The sequence below is a fragment of the Pogona vitticeps genome, chromosome 2 (genome assembly GCF_051106095.1).
Source record: "Pogona vitticeps strain Pit_001003342236 chromosome 2, PviZW2.1, whole genome shotgun sequence".
Taxonomy (NCBI): Eukaryota; Metazoa; Chordata; class Lepidosauria; order Squamata; family Agamidae; genus Pogona; species Pogona vitticeps.
In genome coordinates, this window is record NC_135784.1 from 142,917,331 (window position 1) to 142,937,985 (window position 20,655).

Genomic DNA, 20,655 nt, shown 5'->3' on the forward strand with positions numbered 1-20,655 from the left:
CCGTACAGTGAGAAAAAAGGCTATCCATTAATGCTGGAGAGAAGCCAAGAAAGAAGAAAGATGCAGTCCATATCCCATCTTAACATAGGAGCTTACAAACCCTCTTTTTGCCTTGCACTAGAGATAAATATCCATTTTTTGCAAAGTCACCATCTCTACCTCTGTAGAGGTCTCATGTCTTTTGGGCTTACCTCCCGTTGTGAAGCAGAGGCAGCAGACCTAGGTCGCTCCTGTTCAGATTTTTCCATCTCATCCAAGAAGCTAATGATGCTCTGAAGTTTTGCTTCAGAGAGCAGTGTGCCTTCCTCAGGGACACCTGGAGAGCAGTTCAGTTTCCCAAACTTCTCCAGGTTGTCAGCAGTCAGGGAATTTGTGTCCTAGGTTGAGAGGAAAAATGTCAGGTGTTGATCAGATATGGACAGCAGTGGCAGAAGACAAAGAAGTATTTCATGTGTGAGTTGTCAATTAAAAAATACAATAGCTATGGATATCAGCCTGTACTTGTGAATGTTTTGGCCAAATTTTGGCTAAAACTTTTTTGTGCAGCCACACAAATAGCATAACTTTTGGAGGCTAATTGCCCCAAGAAATCACTGTAGAGGTTATCAGTTGCACAAGGAGTCATACAACTCAATATGCAACTGACAATGTCTACAGTGTTTTCTTAACTTGGAACAATTATCCTCCAAAAGTTATGCCACTTATCTTACACCAGTGCAAATAGATAAAATGATCTAGGCAATTGATTCACTTTAAAACCAACACAGATCAGATGCAAATGTAAGTAAATGGATGAAAGCAGCTTCTAGATAATAAGGGGAAACTTGCATCAGCTTTATTTATCTTACAGCTGACGAAACACATAAGCAATACCATAACAGGTATCTTGGACACTGGGACAGCATTTCAGTTCACAATTCAATACAAGCCCACTGTAACATGGGCTTCACCTCTTCAAGTCTAATTACCCCATCTATCCAAGCGTATTTATCCTCCTTGCAGGCCTTTGGTAGTGGCAGCAACTCTGGCTCCTCTTCCAATAGCTTTAGGGTGTCTAGTAGCTCATTAAGGGTCACCTTTGACTGCGTCCTGCTGGCTACAGTGATCATAGTCTCCAAATCCTCGCTGGCCATCTTTCCACTGCTGACATCCTGAAGATCATGGAGAAATCATGCATAATGAGATTACACAGAGCTATAGTTAAGGATGTGTTTTGATGGTTTGAGAGGCTGGGCACAGAAGCATACAAGAGCAATGGAACAGACGGGAACTGGGGAACAACACTGGTCAAGACAGAAATCTTTCTTGATCACAGACATCTGCCTGGATTCTGGGATGTAGCAAAGAGAAATGGAGATAAAGCTTAAAAGTCAGTTGAGAACCATAAACCAGCATGGGAATGCATATAGAATATGGTACTTTTAAATCTAGCTGATCTGGGCAACCTTAACATGCCTCACATGTAACTTGGATACAATCTGAAAATACATTAGTCCCAGATAACGAGTCATTCCTTTAAAAGGGATGGAAAACTGGCTTTTCAATTTTTTGCCTTGCAACATGTCATTCACCATCCAGAAGAGGATACTGTACATAGTGAGAGATGTGAAGAGGAAAACAGGCTAATCAGGCATGGCATGCTTGGATTTTTTATTTTTAATGTTTTGCCTTTATACCCTAAATTAATCTTCCTCAATATTCATCTGAGTTCATATGAATCTCTGTCTTCTTAATGGCAGGTACCTTCAAGTCTTCCTTTCTTAATCTTTAGTCAAACTGTTGTACAGCTGTCAACTTTAATTAGTTTAGTGAAAGATATAATGTAGGACTTATTAATATACATAATTTATTGGTAGCTATTTGATGAAGAGCAAAAGCATCTATGTTAAAGACTCCTGTATACCCTGCAACAATTTTATATCAACATGGCTGATAATTTTCTCTTACAAAAAGTGGAGAAAGAAACTAGAGGATGAGCTATCTTGAATTTGGTTCTAAGCAATAGAGGTGACTTGGTGGATGAAGTGGCAGTAAGGGGAACTCTGGGGGAAAGAGACAAAGTTATACTGGAGTTCCTGATTTAAAAGGAAGCAAAAGTGAATGGCAGCTGCATGTGTATGCTGGGTTTTATGATAGCCAATTTAATATACACAGGACAATGTTTTAGGTAAGATCTGTGGCTGGAGATCTTAAAACAAGAAAAGGAGTCCAAGATGGGTGAGTTTCTTTAAAAAGAAATGTTTAAAGGCACAACTACAAATAGTTTCAGCAAGAAAAAATGGTGAAAGATGGCAAAAAAGACTAATGTGGCTTCACATTGGGCTCACAGAGGCCCTGGGGGGGGGGGGAGGCCACATACTAAGTGGAACTAAGGCCAGGCTACAAAGGAAGACTACAAATAGGTAGCACAGAACTGCAGGGATGGAGTCAGGAACGGAAAAGCTGAAAATGAGCTAAGGTTAGCAAGAGCAACAAAAAAGCATTATTCAGGTATATGTGTTACAGAAGAAAAATAGTGGCTCAGCTACTCAAAGTGGATGGAAAAACTGGTAATTAACAAAGAAAAGGTAATAACAAAGGTAATAACAATGAAAAGGCAGAAGTGCTCAATTCCTACTTCAGATCAGTTTTTCCTCTGAAGACACTCTAGGACCCTTCAGGGAAATATGAAGTACAAGTGGAGGGGACAGGATTGCAGCTTGAGATTGATGAACAAATAGTCAAAGAATAGCTTATTACTCTGAACAAGTTCAAATCTCCAAGGCCCCATGAAATGCATCCAGGAGTATTGAAGGAATTGACTGAAGAACTATCAGAACCACTGTCCATTATTTTCTTTAAATCATGGGAAAAGGGTGAGGTGCCAGATGACGGCAGGAGGGTTAATGTTATCCATATCTTCAAAAACATTAAAAGGAGAACCTGGGCACTACCAACCAGTCAGTCTCATGGAACATCTAGAGCATATTATAAAGCCAACGCTATACAAGCACCTTGAATACAATGCAGTAATAACCAGAAATCAACACAGACTTGTTAAGAACAAATCCTGCCAGACTAACCTTATCTCATTTTTGACCTCTCTAATAGACAGTGGAAATGCTGTAGACATAATATATCTTGGCCTCAGCAAAGCTTTTGACAAAGTGCCCCGTGATATTCTGCACAGCAAGCTAACTAGGTGTGGGCTGGATAGCAATGTCAGGGGGATACACAGTTGGCTACAGAATCATATTCAAGGAGTGCTTATCAATGGCTCCTTATTAAACTGGAAGGAGGTAACAAGTGGGGCACAACAATGTTCAGTCTTGGGCCCAGTGCTCTTCAATAGTTTTATTAATGATTTGCATGAGGGGGTGCAGGGAATGTTCATCAAATTTGCAATGACACAAAATTGGGTGAAATAGCTAACACCATGGAAGACAGAATCAAAATTCAAAAAGATCTTGATAGGCTTGAACACTGGGCTGGAAACAACAGAATGAAATTCAACAGGGATAAGTGCAAAGTTCCACACCTAGGGGGAAAAATAAATGCACAGCTATGAGGGATACTTGGCTCAGTAATACTACATGTAAGAAGAATTCCTTACTTATTGTAGAGCACAAGCTGAATATGAGCAAACAGTGAGAGAGCTGCAAAAAAAGGCAAATGCTATTTTAGACCGTATTAACAGATGTAGTCTCCAAATCCAGTAAAACGCTAGTCTCCCTCTATTTGTCACTGGTTAAACCTCATCTTAAGTACTATATCCAGTTCTGGACACTGCACTTTAAGAAAAAATCTGATAAACTGGAGCAAGTTCAGAGGAAGGCAACAATGATGATCAGAGGACTGGAAATCCAAGCCCTATGAGGAAAGATTGAAAGAACTGGGCTTCTTTTGAAAAAATAAAACTGATGAGACATGTGATAGCACTCTTCAAATACTTGAAAGATGGTCATAGAGAGGAAGAGTAGAATCTGTTCTCGATTATCCCAGAGTGCAGGACATGTAATAATGGATTCAAGTCACACGAAGTCAGATTTGTTTGAATATTATGAAAAATTTTCTGTTAAAGAAGTATGACAAAGGAACCAATTACCTCATGAGATATTGAGTGCTCCAACACTGGAAGCATTCAAGAGAAAAGTAGACAACCATCTGTCAGATATATTTTAATTGGATCCCTGTATTAAGAAGGGAATTCAACTCAATGGCATTATAGGCCCCTTCCAACTCTATGATTCTGTGATCCCTGTTGTATTGTATTGTCCCTTAATCTTAACTTTCTATTGTTCCACTTCTTCAGAGTTCATTTTCTGTTCTAATATTCTTTTCAGGCAGTTTATTTCATATTTAAAATAAATCTGAATAAGTCAATATGTATCTGAATAAGTCAGTATGTATCAGTCTTTTAATACATATACTGCTCTTATCTTTTATCTCTGAGTGCATTTCTATCATTTGTTACTAAGTAAATGTTATCTTTTTATTTTCTAACTCTTACCTCTCTTTAGTACCATTCTTACCTCACAAGATCAACAGTGCTAAAACCTATACAGTGGTGCCTTGACTTACGAAGTTAATCCGTTCTGGATTAACGCCAGACTCATCGAAAATGGGGGGGACCCAAAAAACAACCCCCCCAAGACCCATGGGAAAGGGGGAAAACCCAAAAAGCAAGCAACCCCCCCAAGATCCATCGGAAATGGGGGGAACCACCAAAAAGCAAACAAACCCCCCAAGACCCATTGGAAATGGGGGGTGGGAATCCAAAAAGCAAGCAAACCCCCAAGACCCATCGGAAATGGGGGGAGGAAACAAAAAGCAAACAAACCCCACAAGACCCATTGGAAATGGGGGGAACCCCCCAAGAAACAAACCCCGCAAGACCCATCACAGCATAGAAACATAATCCCACCACCCAGCCCAAAACCACGCTGAAAAACCCACCCAGAACAGTTTTTAAAAAGCAGAAAGCAGCACCTTACCTTACCAGGCAGTCCGAAGCCTCCTCCAATCGAACTCACTCTAACCGTTGGGGTGAAAGAGCTACAAAGAAGCAGCCTCTTCACCTACAAACAGTTAGCAATTTGAATTCCCTGCCTTTTTCCCCTGCCTGTAAGTCCAGGGGAGTTGGACTACAGCAATGGGTTGTAACTCAAAGCTCCAGCCGCAAGTCAAAGCAAAATTTTGAGGCTGGTCGTAACTCGAAATGGTCCTATGTTGGGACGTTCGTAAGTCGAGGCACCACTGTATCTATTTTTCAGGTATTACATGGATACTAATATTTTATTCAAATGGCAGCCGATTCATTTCTCTGGTAAGTTTTCACACACCCATGTATTTCTCAATCAAACACACTATATCATAGCAAAAAAAAAAAAAAAAAAAAGGCATGGGGCTGAACAAGCTGGAAAATGATGGGAAAAAGAAACATTTCAGGGACAGGAGAAAATAAAAGGTGGCACCTGTGGCTGCTCTTCAGGGACTCTGTTCTGTCCTGGAACAGTCAAACATGCCATGGCAGAATTTTCTTCTGTATCTGTAGCTGCCAAGGGGAAACTGGCATCTGTAAACAAGAACAGCAGCAGCGTTTGCTATTGCGTAAAGACTATGCCTAAAAAATACAAGGGTGGTGTTTCTAGATGTGAACGAGGGAATACTTTCAAAATCTCATGCATTTCCAGAATTTGGATGGGAAAGTTTATCCATGGCATACATGAAGACATGCAGCCGGTTGGACTGCTACTGTTGGACTTCCCACCCAACTGCCTACACATGAATTGCACATTACTTCCTTATACCAAGCAGCTGGATAACCAATTAGAACTGGAGAGACTGAAAAGCAAAAGTCATACATTATGGGAAAGAAGTGCAACTGTAATCCACAAGTTTTGCAGAAACATGATATAAATGTAGTTCTGGTATCACCAGTTTTATTTTATTCTGAAGTTAGCAACTCAGGTCCTCCCAACAATTCTGAAGCCGTGGCAAAAAGCTCCTGACTCAGTTTGTGCAGATGCATCAACTTACCTACATGTTCCCCTTAACCGGGTAAAGCAACCTCCAGAGCTGCAATAACTGTAAACATTCATCCTTAGAACCTGGGAGGCCATGCTCACTCCCATGAACTCCTTACAAAATTTTGCAACTTTTTTGTTGCTGTTTGTGTGAGATAGAAGGTGAGAGGGGTATCCCACTCGTCAGAGAGCCATCCCTCCTCCGTACAGAAGAAAAGGAAGTACAGACCCAGCCTGTCTCAACTCTCAAAAAGACAGAGCAGCGAGGGACAGAGACAGAGGAGATAGAAGGAGAAATACAAAAACTGACCGTTGAAAGGGCTCAGGGAAAAGCGGTGGGAATAGAGTGGAAGAAGAGGGTGGAGATAGAGGTGGGGACAGCAAATATAAAAAGGAGGGGAAAAACAGCTACCGCCAGGTTGGGAGTGGGTTTGGATGGAGGACCCATGGACCAGTGCTTGGGAAAGACTAAGAGTGTCCAAGGAGGAGACGGATTATAGGAGGAGATGGGAGATTCCACCCCGACCGTCCTACTGAGGAGAGGCAGAGGCCAAAGAGTGGAGAAAGAAGCTTAGAGAAGGAAAGAGTAGAAAGAGAAAGGAGAACGAGGCTTGGAGGGTAAATGAGATGAGAAAGGGGTTCAGGGAGGGACCCTGGAAGGCTTCCACATTAGAAGGATGTCTGATGTCTTGTGTGGGGTGGGATGACGAGAACGTGCCCTTGCTGGAAGGTGAAGCGGGACAGACTGTAAACCCTAACATCTTTGTGGATTGGCTGGGTCCCTGGAACTCTGGTGACAGAAACTCGTTCCTGGGTGAAAATTGGAAGCCCCTTCAAGACCCGTTGTCCAAAGGGGAAAGATGATGGAATCATGTTCTGGACATTGGTTATTTGTTAAACACAAATAACCTGTGTTTACCTGTTTCTAAACAACAACAATCTCCTGATTTCTTTGAAATGAGAAAGGAGCCTAGAGTGGAACCCTCACATACTGCCCGCTTATAAAATTTGGACTTCACACCATGTATTTTTTGTCCAAAACACATCTAGCATGGAATACTGATACGTCACATCCTCAGCACAGCCCATGTTTAAACACTGTTTTGCACCTCCATCTGGGAAGCTGATAAGACTGCTTTGACAGATCCTGTAAGTCCAGGGGAGTTGGACTACAGCAATGGTTAAGAGAAGCAAAAGCAAAGCGTGCTGCTTAAAACCTCTGGACCTACAGTTTTAAGATTTGCCAGTATTTCTAACCTGCATTATTGGCTTTGATTATACTGCTTGCAGGGCTTGTGTTCTTCACAGAGCCTGTTTTCCCAGGTTTCCTTCTTCCAGTTTTCTTGCTTTCTTTCATTAATGCTAACTCCTCCTGAACCAAGCGCTGAGTATGCAAAGCTTTTTGGGCCCGTTTCTGTTGCAGTTCCTACAATTTAAAAAAAAACTGTTACAGCTCTGTTATGGTCTGCCTTCCAGTGTTGGTTAAACATCAATCCAGTGGTTCCCAAACCTTTTCAACTAGTGGCTCTCTTTCCTCCCTGATCCTGGGCATAGGGCGCCTTTCCTCTTGTGCAGTTTATCCTCCTCCCCAGGTTTGGCTCCTGACCTGCTCACCTGGGCCTTCAGTCTCAGGCAGGCAGAATCACAGCTAGGTGGAGCAGCTGGGAGGGGTCAGAGAGGTAGCTCTATGGGCAGCCGGGAGAGTAAGCAGACAGCTTGGAAGAGAGCCCCGCCTGCACGCATGTGGGCAGCTGGAGCAGCTCCAGCCCCAGTCAGGGTGGCCAGGCCAAGTGAGAGCAACACAGCCCAAGAAGGTGCCCAGGATCAGAACCACTAGGCACTGCAAAGGAGCTGCAGCTGGGGGGGGGGCAGACTTTGCTCTGTGTTCCCTTCCCTTTCCCACAGGTGCCCCTCACGAAACTTGGTGACCCACCCAAGCATCACAGTGCATACCTTGGGAAAGACTGCAATAACACAATCTAGCATGTAACTGAACAATACAAACAAAATGAAACAAATATCAATTTCCACTAAGACACAGGCTGAGGCAGCGTTGGCATTAAAAGTTCCCACCTGGATGGCCGCTCTCCTGGCAAGGCGTGCCTTTTCCTCCCGGATCTTCCTCCTCTCCTCTTCTCGCCTCTGCTGCAAATCTAAGATGTTGCCGTCCTCTGTGAGTTGCTGCTGCCTTTCCTTAAACAGCAAAAAGCATAATCAAGCCAAATATCCCATGTGGTCAAGAGTTTGTTGTTCCCCCCCCCTCCCGATTCAAAATTTTCCTTTCTCTGCTGAGAATCTGGTGATCAAGGTGTGGGTGTGTATGACAGACAGGGTGCAGGATCCTGCACAATACTCTCCTTTTCTCAAATGCATCGCTCCACAGTCTACCTACACCCAAGCTCTACACATTTCACTTCTTCAGGCTCCTGCCAACTTGCTAGTTGAGAAACTGGCCCTTGGAGGCAAAATTAAGACTTCAAATGAGCAAGTATGTGGATATAGGTAAAACAACATTTATTTCAACATGTAGATCTTTGCCTCTGGGTGGGAAGATACATGCAATGCAAAACTGCACAGCTTAATCTGTCTGATTACTAGACAAGACATTTTGTTTTGTCTGGGGATGGCTCCTCCAATTTGACACTGATCCTTTTCGAGGGCAAATCTCAGGGACAGAACTGGGAAGTACCATTTCACAGACTATCGGATAAATAAAAATAACAAGCATTTCAGCCAGTTTTACAAACTTCTCTCTTGCTTCTTCAAGCTCGTACAATAGACTTAATCATAACCAAAAGCAGTTGCATGTATTCAGTCCTCCAATAATTCTGCACAGGGAGCAAGAGAAAAGCACTGGATCAGTTCGCTTATCAAGGGAAAACACACTGCATCTTTTATGCTAAGTGGAATGATAGAGAGATAAAGGCTGAAATAATTTGACAGAGCTCCACCAAATGCCCTGCCTTGAGGGGCTAGGAAGGTCCAGAACAGGGAAGGGATGCTCTCCCACATAAGAAGGGCACTTGGGGCAGTTTAACATTCCGTCCTGCCTTCTGGAATAAGTAGAAGGACCAGCTCAGTTGACACTGACCTCCTCTATTGCAGGTAAACTGGTTTTCTTTCATTTCCAGAGTCAGGACCAGAAACTATACAACACATATATGGTGAACACACCTCTTTTTTAGAAGCTAACAAACGGCCAAGCTGAGCTATGCCTTCCTTGTGCCTCTGAGAATGCCGCCGGTACCAGCGCTGGATTGTCACAGCAGCCAAGTTAACATGGTTAATGAACCTAAAAAGGACACAAAGAACTTAGAAGCAATAAGTATTACTTCCCATTCTCTACATTTAGAAAAGTAGATTTTGGTATAAGAAAGGCACAGAGGGAACTGACATGCTCCCCCAAACATCTCTTGTACTCAGGGCTCCTAAATTTACTTTATCTTGTGATTTCTGGAAAATGTGGAGCACAACACTCAGCCCACAGCAATATATTTTCAGCAGGTATGAGAGCAAACAGATCAGCATTATTTTATCGGAGTAAAGAACATTCTGGGAAAGATCAACTGGAAAACACTTGGTGATTTCCAGTTGATCTTTCCCAGAATGTTCTGTCAAAGCTGTTAAGAAGCAACGTAAGAGTGTATAGTTTTCTCAACTACCATCTGGATTCCTTTCACCCTTCTGCATAACCTGCTACCGTAACACATTATTTCTCTTGTCATCTCCTTTATGCTTACCGCTCAGCTTCCTCCTCTGACACTTCCTGCCTCCTGAGTGGGTTAGTGCTACTACTGGTATTATTGTTCCGAGCCAGAACATTGCTGCTGGAAAAGTTCTTCTGGGACTTCAAATAGCTGCTGCTCTCTGTGTCTTCATTAGAGGTGGCTTTGATAATGTTGCTAAGGAAAGAAAACAGTATTCATCAGACACACTCCCTGAATTGACCCATGGCTGTTCAGTATGACACTATTTATTTATTTATTTATTTGATTTATACCTCACCCATTTAGACCCAAGTCTGGGTGGCTAACAATAAAAAATAGCATTGTCCCAGAAAAGAGCCGGGAGTCCCCGCTCCAGCCCCTCCCCCTCCCCACCTTACAGCTGACGGGCGCTGCTTTTAGAAGCTTCTCCAGCAGGTGAATAGGCAGTGGAAATGCACTGGGGAAGCCTCTGAAAGCAGCGCTTTGCCGGGGTGGGTGGCAGGGACAGCCCCCCCCTTGCAGGCCCCCCCACGGCAAAGCACCGCTTTCAGAGGTGCATTTTCACTGCTGAAAAAGCCCCAGGCTTCCGAAAGCGGCGCGAGGGGGGGCTCTGGGGGGCCCTGTCCCTAACACACCCCCACCCACCCCCACACCCGCAAAGCACCACTTTCGGAAGCCTCCTTCATGTAAATAAAACCTGATAGTGTAATTCTTATCTTCTTCTTTCTTTCTTTCTTTCTTTCACAAAAGGGGGGAGTTCAGAAATAGGTGTGCATTCATTCACAAAGTTCAATTCATGCCCACTTTTCCTTCCCTTCTTAAAAACCATCACTTCCCTCACCCATCCCCTATAGCTTCCTCATACTTAAGACACTGACCAAGCTGTCTTGTTTAGATCTTCCAACTCCTTCCCCACATTTGGTGGTTGCTGAACGGACAGCTGAGACTGAAATACCCAAGGACTTACTTGAGGGATGTTGTGGCCTGGTTGGAGCTCTTAGGAGTAGGCACCTTGTCTGCAGTGGAGTAGTTGTTATGCACCATGGTGGTAACGCAGTTTCCCATGGCACCTTTGTTACTCCTCAAAGAGAGATTGAAAATGTGTGTTTACATCTGTATAATGATTTCTGCAAAATATCATCTAAACAAAAAAATCACTTATCAACTGGACTATATCACCAGGTTTCTGCAATCCACTATTAACAGACACCTCTGTCCCACATTCTGTAAATCTGAAGTGGACTACTTGTGGCCTAAGAACAAGGATTATTTCAAAGGTGCTCTGGGAGCAATCAGTTCAGACCTCTGATAAGAGAGATCTGTCTTCAACAAAGCACTCGCTAGTAGGAGGGAAAAAAAAGAAAGAATGGATAGCCAGTCCCTTCCTGACAACAGACTCCTGTAGGCTTCAACAGAGAAAACATTCTGCATCCCTCCTGTCAACCATCTTACAGAGCTGAACTCTGTGCCTACTTTCCTGAAAAGCATCAACTATAACAAGGAAACAATTCAGAAAAGATCATGCCAAATAGTTTGAAATAATCTTGCCAGAGCTTTACCCGCAAGTACCAACTTTCCCTTTAAAAATTATAAGACACCAATAAATAATGCTGCCGTTATGCTTACTGCTCTGCAGCTCTGTTGGTCCTTTTGTCTATCCTTCTCTCCTGTCTGTTAAGGACCAAAGAACAAAACATACTATCCCAATCCCGGCTATTTTAGCAATAATGCAAAGACAAATCCTGCAGTCGTTTAAAAACAAAATAAAACATCAGTCAGATTTCAGCTATTTATGTCAAATACCAAAAGCGAAGTGAGCCTGGCAAGACACTTTTTTTACCTATTATTAGCAGTGAAATTGGCTGCAAGAGGCACAAAGACGTCTTTCTTCCTCATGCTTGAAGATGCTTCCCGAGTGCCTGATGGAGCAGGAAAAGTTCTGGGCTGCTCATCCTGCACGATATAACCAGAAACAAGCATGGGAGAAAGCCACAGTCATTGTCCATCCAGGCACTTTAAGAAATCTCCTTACTCTACTACACACAGAGAATCCAACTTAAGCCCATACTGATTCTTATTCACTCCTAGAGAAGACAAATGCCTCCTGTATCATATGTTGAAGACTTTTTGCAGAAAAATTCTGGGATGTGAGACTATGAATTGTATTTTAAAAGTTTGTGTAAGCCTGGACGTTTTAAGAGTGGAACAAAGTACTAGGACTGTTTGTCAAAGACACTGATGTTGTGTTTTCAAAGCTCACAAGCTATAAAGTGTGTGTCAACCCATGTGCTGATGTTCCCTAGTCCAAATATCAGACAACGGGCAAACAGGACCAGCGCAGACAGGACAGGGAAAAACAATGACAACTGTATAGCACCCTTCTCCATCTCCTTAATTGATATTTCTTCCTTAGAAGCACCTTTTTGTCCCTACTTGCATCTTCAAGTTACAAAGCCAAACCAGTGGAGACATATCCTCCCTTTCTGTGATGAAGGGGAATGGCAACATTACAGGTGGTTGCCTGCTCTCCACTTTTTCAGTTTTAAGGAGAAAATCATAATTTTATGCTGAATGGAAACATATACCATTATTTAACAACTGTTCTTGCAAACATGTTCTATACATCACTTGCTTTGAAGTGGATGATGGCAGATCATAGGCTGAAGTTATATTTTCCTAATAAATGCTGTGAAAACTCAAGATATATTTCCATCCTTTGCAACAACTGCTGTGCATTTATGCACAATAAAATATTTTTATGTTGAAAGGCTCCAAATGCCATCACGGGAAGACTGTCTATCGTAGCACAAGAAGGCTGAAGGAATAAAGCTTAGGACTAACTCCACTGATCTGAAGTTCCTCTGATACTTGCACTTCCTGTTACGACCGTGCCCTTACTAGGATGTTCCATGTGGTTTTTTCTGGTGAGGTTTTGGTAAGACTTGCTAGTTTCTTTCTTCCACCTGAACTGCTGTCAAACAAAGTCAGGAAGTCTCCATGATGATCTGAACTGCTGAAAAGCAAAACCACAGAATTAGTCAGGAGTCCTGGAGTCCCACATAGTATTAATTCACGCACATTCAGAAGACATCCACTCAACCTGCTGTCAAAGAGGGGAACTCATTCACTCCAAGAACAGCTCTCAAGTATTTTGCTCAGTCTGCAGGAAGCCCTCAAATAAAAAACACCAAACCTCAGAGTTTTGAGGGATTAGCCCATACTAATAAGGCTTTATGAAAGCCTGTGGCCTGATCTTGCTTTAAGTAAGGTATTCAAGGCTCACCTGAAAGTGCCATTCATTTGCTGATTAACTTGAGTTGTACTGTTGGATCTTCGCAAATTGTTCATAGCTCTGGAGGTGCCAAACCCTGCATCCTCCTGGGAGAACGAAACAGACATCAATAATGCAGTTTTCTGTGACCTGGATTCCCTCTCTGGACATGTTTGCTGTAGTACCTAACCAACACTGAGTTTATGATTCTGTTATGTTATAAAATAGTACAAAACTCTCTTGTTGTACTCTGAATAATAAAGCATGCACAAAACAACAATTCATATAAAACTATACTTAACCAATACATATTTTTCAGGAACATATTTGGAAGACATTATAGGTTTCAAAGGAAAGTAAGCAGTCTAACTGCAGTACTCACTAGGATATTTCTTTTGGGCTTGTTTTCAGTAATAACAGAGACAGAGCGAGCAATATGCTTGCCTGGAGAGGCACTACTAGGGCGCTGAAGAACTTGTACAGGCAATCCTGTAAGGCTGAGATCCACACCATTGGCACTAGCACTCTGGAAGGAAGAGCTGCTGCCACGGGCACTCTTCATGCTGAGAGAGTGAAGGAAGTAAGTCCTGGAAATGCATGGTAAAGGAGAAAAATAGCAGATTGGATACAATTTTCTGTGGCAGTGGCTTATTCCATGTTCTCATATGTGTTACAATCAACAACAATTCCAATGGATGTGTCCTATCAGATTCCTGAGAATCTCAGCCTACTTTAAAATCTAGCCTTCAGGGTTGCAAAAATAGGGACAAAAACAGAAAGCAATTGACAGTAATCCTTGGAAAAAAACAACAGCATCTTAGAAGACCTTTCCAGAGTATTTCCATAGATTTCATACTGGTCTATGATAGCTCCTTCTCCGCCTTCTGATCGGAGATATTCATCTCTACCTCTTATAGTTGATTTATTTCTCATTCCTTCAAAATGTACTGCATTAGCATAGAAAAACTATCACAAGTATGTTTAGATGCAGCAGTAGTTGTTCAGAGTGAATTTTCAGTAAAATAAAACTGGATGCCTTAGACTACCGTGTTTCCCTGAAAATAAGACAGGATCTATTACTCTAAAAAAAGCATTAGGGCTTATTTTCCGGGGATTTTTTTAAATGTACAACAATCTACATTTATTCAAATGCAGTCATGTCACCTTCTTCTGGTTACTGCATGATGGTGGATGGCAGGCTTTCACTTAACTAGGGCTTATTTGGGGGGTAGAGCTTATATTACGAGCATCCTGTAAAATCATACTAGGGCTTATTTTCAGGTTCTGTCTTATTTTCAGGGAAACAGGGTAACTAATCTAACATATTAGAGTGGTCTAATATGATCAGATAGGCGGGATAGAAATAAAATAAAATAAAATAAAATAAAATTAAATAAATAAATAAATAAATAAATAAATAAATAAATAAATAAATAAATAAATAAATAAATAAATAAATAAATAAATAAATAAATAAATAAATAAAAGTTCCACAATTTCATCTCTCTCTCTCTCTCTCTTTTGTGTGCTATTATAGGTTTAGGGTTTTGGTCCTATATATAAAGGGGAAATTTGGGAAAACACATATGATAATTAGAAGAATTTCTGTCCATGCAGTCACACAGACCTGTTTATTTTTCACACTGGATAGGAACATAATTTTAACAGTTTAACAGCTAAGAACTTTACCCTTCAATCTTTTGCTAGCAGTTCAGATATTTTGGAAAATGCTTTCATTTTCTAAAATCTAAATGCTTTTTATTCTATATAGGCTTGTGTGATTCTGTTACAATAGAAACAGCCCATCCTTCAAATGCTCACAGTTGCAAATTTCTTGGCTGTGGAAAGATACACTAGAAGCTCTCTATGGAAACCTTAGACGCTCATGGAGAGAAATATGGGTTAGGCCAGCTACCAGGCAGCTTGTATCTATTTTATCAGGAAAAATCATACTGCTGGGGTTTACAGTAACTCAAATTGTAAACCTATAGACTGAGTTTGCATTAATTCAGTGCTGTTAATTAAACCAGGAGAAATGAAAAAGCACATGAGCCTTATCAGATTCCTGAGAATCTTAGCTGTTACTGTTCTCCAAACAGTAAAATACAAAGCACATCCCCCCTTCCCATTTAATGTGAAACAACAACTGCATGTTCTTTTTTAGAATCTTGACTAAGGAACATCTGAACTGGTATAAAGATGATGCTTCCAAAATGACAACATTGTATTATGGGTATACTACTACAAGGAAGGTTTAACAGTTTACAAATATAGGAAGAAGTACAGTACTGTAGACTGTATCAGAGTAGAGGCCTATCTAGTCCAAAATTCCCTTTCTAGAGTGGCCAAGCAGTTGTCTATATGGGAGGCTTATTAGCATTCACTTTGATGTGAAACTTTTCCATGTGAAAGGATAAATTTATACTATTAATATGCTTACAGACTGCACAATCCTTCAAGCATTCTAAGGAACACAGTCCCCATAAACACTGATATGCAAGGTCTTTAAAGACTCCTAAGTACAGTACATGAAGTCTGAGTACTGTTTGCCTAAAATCACCTTCATGACCAGCAGCCCAATTTCATAGTAGTCCTCAAAGTGGTCAAAATGATTTCAGGTATCACATTCAACTTGCAGTTAAGCTTTGTTATAATGTTCAAGTGACACCATATCTTTTTACTAAAACCAGTTATTATTTTGATATTAGAGCATGTCTTCATGGGATAGATATAGCAAGTGTGATGAAAACACAAATGCAACAGGAAAAAGCGTTTTTCCACATCTGCAGATATATACACTTAAGAACTACTGTAAGGATCCACATAGTTCTGCAGTTCTAAGATTCTTATTATATTATTTTGTTATTACAAGAGCAGCAACTGTTCAAAAAGGCTGACACTGTTAATGCCAGGAATGTGTATTAACCACATATTCATCCATAAGCAGATCTTGAGGACTACCTAGTAGCTTCATCAAGCTCCAATACATGGCATCTCTAATTAAAACACCCAAACCCGTAATAATTTCTTACTCCCAATCTGCAGACCAAAGGATACAGAAAGGAGGGCAACTGCTACCTTTCCAAAATGGCGAAAAGGAGCAAGAACAGAGTTGTTTTTTTCTCCAGATCAGGGCAGCAAAAACGACCTCTCCCCCCCCCCCCCATATAAAGGAAACTGATGTTTTCCTGGTAGCCAGACAAATTCCAGCAGACAGCCCGGAGCTCCTCACCCCCAACCTTAGGCAGTGGGGGCTCCGCAAAGCCTGAGCTGCTACAGGATGACCCTAACCAGCCCATGTAGAGGGTTTGCAAAACAATGAAAAAAGCAGCAGCCGGAGAGGAAAAGTGGCCACGGGACTGGGAAACCCTTTGGTTCCTTTCCCCCTTTCCCACCCCCACAAATACGCACACTTATATCATAGTTCTAGGGGGGGGATTTGGGGAAGACTTTTGCCCCCTTAGCTTGCATCCACCCCCCATCACTTACTTACCTTACAGAGGTGTCCAAAGCGGGTCTTTACCTATCTTTCTCGCCGCTGTCCAGAGGATTAGAAGGACCCCCCACACCCCCACTCCCACTCCCACCCGCTATGGGTCACTCGAGCCCGGGCTGAAGGGGAGGCCTCAACTCTGCTAGTGGAGGGGAGAGAGGGGGGAACTTCTCTGCATTACCCGCCGCCGCCGCCACCCCCGACCCCTGAGGCAGAGAGAGGGCCTCAACAGCGACGCCTCTTCGCTCTTTTCACCCCCATGAGGGCGACCAAAGGGCCTCTACCCCCTTTGTGTGTAGGGACGGTAAGGACCTCAGGCGCACGGACACACCCCCAACAGACGGGGACGGGGCAGCCACCGAGGTCACTATGGGAAACTGCCGCCACCACCGACCCCCCCCCCCCACTGCTGGCGCTGAGGGGTTGCTCCTCCTCCTCGCCCTCACGACAAAGCGGGAGGCGGAAAGAAAAAAAAAGCGCCTCTAGCAACCAGCAGGCACAGCAGCCACACGTCGGGAACAACACGCCGAACGAGTGCAAAGGAGAGGCCCGCCTTCTACCCTCCCGCGACACGTCATTGGCTGAAACGGGTCGAGGGCCGCTCCTTACCGGCTGATCCTGTTGTCCTTCTCGCCCGCGAGGCTTGGTTGAGCCGTGCGAGGAAGCAAAGGAACAGCCCAAGCGGGCAGGGAAGAGAGAAAGAAAGGAGCAGAGGGAGGGAAAAAGGGGGGGGGAGGCGTTTGCAGAAGAAGCGGGCGGGGGAGAAGGAAAAAACCCCGCCGTGAACAAGGGGAGCTTTCCCGTCGGGTAGAGCAGCGATCCCACCGAGGCGAAAGTTTCAGTTGCTTTTCTCCAAGCCAGAGGGTTTTTTCCCCTCTGCATTATCACGTTGCTTCTCTAAAGGGGGTCCTCCTCCTCCTCCTCCTCGCTTAGCTATCCCGGATCCTAGCCCAGTGTGGCCCCTTCGTTTTTTCTCCTCGCTTTTAAAGTTGAAAATAATGAATATACAACAGTGTTTAACATCACTGAAAGATAATATTTAAAACTATGAACAATGAATAAGGAGGCATCTCATGTCATTAATAGGCGATATTAAAGTAAAGATCAGTAAATATACAAACATTCTTAAAAATGTCACTCTGAGAAGTGGAAAAGACAAGTAGTACTAAAAATCCAGCCAAATAAATAATGCATATCAATCTATCCAAAAGTGACACACAGCTGGTTACTGAGGGAAGGCTTGCCTGAAGAGAAAGGTCTTCAGACCGGGCCAACTTGGCCTTCAGTGAGAGAGGCTGCTGAAGTCTGCAGCAACAGAGAAGGTCCTCTCCTGAGAAAAACTAGGAGAAAAATGGAGCTCAGATAGTTCTGTTTTTCTGCTAGAAAACTGAAAGGATGCTTCCACAGAAGACTTTTGGAGATTCTGGGCAAAATAGCCCTTCTCTATGGCGATTCGTCTCCTGCTAGAGCCCATCACATAGAACTGGGATCAAGTTGCAGATCCACACTATTGAGTGCCCATCAAAGACTGAAGCAATCGAATGGGTAATTCTAGATTTAGTTGATGTTGCACTAAAATGAAAGTAAATAAAGGGAACTTCCCAGGAAATAATGGGAGCTGCATATAGACACATGGCATAATGAAGTTCTACTGAAATCAGTGCAAAATCCAAGTAGTAGTATACTTCTCCGGATGTTGTCTTTTTCCTTTGACAAGCCTGCCAAAGTATGGCCCTAGCTGGTGAACTACTCTTTCCCACTGTTGTGGCCACATATGTCCCCAATTTAAGCATTCTCATAAGCTCAACAACTTCTTTCCATCTTGGAATTTTTTTAAAGAAGAAAAACACTATAATTACAGCTCTCAGAATCTTCCAGCCAGGACTGAGTGTCCTTTTTACCACTGAATTCTGGGACTTGTAAAAAAAAGTATGTAGCTTTTTTAGCTGTGTTCTTTCCATTTTTACTTTTTGCTATTTGTTGGCAGATATTCTGAGTATAAAGTGTTGTAGGGAAGGATACTGTCAGTGCTCTAATTCTCTAATAAGCAGAGGCACCTCTCTGTTAGTCATTAATATCCTTTTACTGACTAACAGTTTTATTAAGTTTGCACTGGTTTGATTTTCATCAAGTTGGTAAACTGTTTGGGCTATACCACTTCATATTCGCAGGTGTGAGCTCATGTGATGTAATGATTTTTCACTGCAAAACCAATCTCTGCATTTAAAGAACTTGCGGATTGGTGAGGAGAGTTTCTACATGCATGGAAACATTAGTATTTTTTTTTGTACAGTGTCCAGTCTTGTTACCCTGCTCCTAGAATACAGAACCCATGCATGTTGCTTCTGTTAAAGTAACTGCTAGATCAGATTAGGAATATTAAAGCTGATAAATCAAGCAAAAGAAATATTAAGGCTGCAATCTGATACACACTTATTGGCAAACAGCCTAACTCAACTTAGTGAGGTTGACTTCTGAGCAGAGATGGAGAGAATCAGGTTATAGCTCATTTGTTTCTGGCTTGCTTCAAGGCAGGATGACAAGAGGGTGATGATTCTTGATTGAGCCCCAAAGTATTATGTATCAGATCACCTTGTGAGGAGGACAGGGTCTTGGATGTCCCTGTCCGTGTGCCAGTGTGCTCCAACCAAGGACCTGGGGCTGCCTCCCAGATATCAACCCAGATGATTTATCCCACTCTCCTGCTTGTAGAGAGGTGTGTGTGTGTGTGTGTGTGTGTGTGTGCCATGGCCTGGTTGTTTTCAAGAAGCTATCACCTGCTCCTGCGTTTTTATTGTTTCCATGACCATGTGGCCTTTTCCTGATTTGTTGGTCCTGGGTGTTGACAGATGATCCCTAGGGGAATAGCAGGAACTAGTCTACTCCTGGCGGATGCAAGATATAAAAGGGGCTTTGCTGCCAGATGAGGCAGAACCACAGTTCAAGGGTAAGAAAGATGGGGATGGCTGTAGAGGAAGAGTTTGTTCACAAAGAAGGAGAGCAGTCGTCCCAGAGGTCAGATACCCGTATGATAAGAGGAGAGATAGACGTCCTTGCACCAGAAGGAAAGATAAGAACCTAGGGGTGTGTGTGACAGATATCCCTATGCTAGAGGGAGAGACAGGTACCTCTCAGACGGTGAAAGAAGTTACTGAGGGGGCAACTGACTTTCCTACCAACCAACCAACCCCAGCAAGTTGTGGGAGAGGAAGGACCAGAGGGAGAAGGAAGACCCTCAGGAGATGAAGACTGGGGAGATGCCCAGAAAGAGTGGTTGGGCAACTCTTGGGCTGAGGAGTTCCCTGAAGAAGAAGTCCCTGGTGAACTGGAATATGTAGATAAGGAGGGTCCTTGGTAATGGGGTTTGGGTCCAGTTTCAGCTGCCCAAGAAGAGGCCTCCAAATATGAGTATAAGCCAGCCAGCGGACGTAGAAAGAGGAAAGAAGAGAGGGAGTGGAGAATAGTGGCTGTTCTTCCTCCCCGAGGAGGTGCTGGAGAAAAAGGAGACCTTACGACCAGTAAATATCAAGAGGTGAGGGGACCAGTGCCACCAGAGGGGGAGTCCTGGCATAACTGCCCTCAGTGTGGGCATGCCAACTCTTGCTACAGGAGACACCCCTGAGAGAAAGAAATCTTGGAGGGTGGTCTGAATGAACTGGTCAAGACCAGGGATTCAGTGAATGGAACCAAGTCACCCCAAGAGACTTTGGCCTTCTTGATTAATAGAACCAGAGGGTGGTAAATCCATGGAGTGAACGTGGAACTAGTGAAGGAAACTGGGACTACTGACTCTGCACACAAGCATTTGTTATCTTTCTTTACAGTCCAAGTTCTAATAAACCCTACTAAGTTTTATTCATTGCCCACTGATTGTTTGAATTGAGGGATAGGAGGTGGGAACCTGGCCAAAGTTACTGGGGCTAACAGGGCTCACAGACCTTTTTTTGGATGTACACCTTAATGTAGTGAGGAAGTTTGAGTGTTATCAGAGAAGCCAAGAGCAATGCCTTCAGGAGGATAGCCTCCACTACAAGTCTAGACTCCTAGCAGGAGTTCACCAAGACAGAATCATCACAGCTGAGATACCAAGCTAAGACACATCAGCCCTCTTTGGGATTAATGGTTACATCAACAAAAGAGAGAATGGATAATTTCAGTGGTGATGGTGGGGAGGAAGAA

At 42.9% G+C, this 20,655-nt stretch overlaps 1 protein-coding gene across 18 annotated transcripts in view; it reads right to left on the reverse strand.

Moving 5' to 3' along the window:
- CEP131 (centrosomal protein 131) overlaps nt 1-17,232 on the reverse strand; it is a 42,186-nt gene extending 24,954 nt beyond the window's left edge. For 13 of the 18 annotated variants that reach the window (XR_013541045.1, XR_013541046.1, XM_078384301.1 and 10 more), the window contains exons 1-13: nt 16,477-16,837; nt 13,366-13,570; nt 12,996-13,090; nt 12,611-12,725; nt 11,553-11,665; nt 10,680-10,793; nt 9,746-9,907; nt 9,180-9,297; nt 8,079-8,198; nt 7,263-7,431; nt 5,454-5,554; nt 969-1,151; nt 192-377 (exon numbers count right to left, since the gene is read on the reverse strand). Coding sequence is in view for 16 of the 18 variants with exons in the window: in XM_078384301.1 (XP_078240427.1) it covers nt 192-377; nt 969-1,151; nt 5,454-5,554; nt 7,263-7,431; nt 8,079-8,198; nt 9,180-9,297; nt 9,746-9,907; nt 10,680-10,793; nt 11,553-11,665; nt 12,611-12,725; nt 12,996-13,090; nt 13,366-13,545 (1,656 nt within the window). In the remaining 2 variants the exon portion in view is untranslated. Of the gene's footprint in view, nt 1-191; nt 378-968; nt 1,152-5,453; nt 5,555-7,262; nt 7,432-8,078; nt 8,199-9,179; nt 9,298-9,745; nt 9,908-10,679; nt 10,794-11,552; nt 11,666-12,553; nt 12,726-12,995; nt 13,091-13,365; nt 13,571-16,476; nt 16,838-17,085 lie in introns of those variants that run through there. The other 5 variants (XM_078384307.1, XM_078384297.1, XM_078384294.1 and 2 more) reach the window with 3 other exon arrangements.
- Between the last annotated feature and the right edge of the window lie 3,423 nt (nt 17,233-20,655).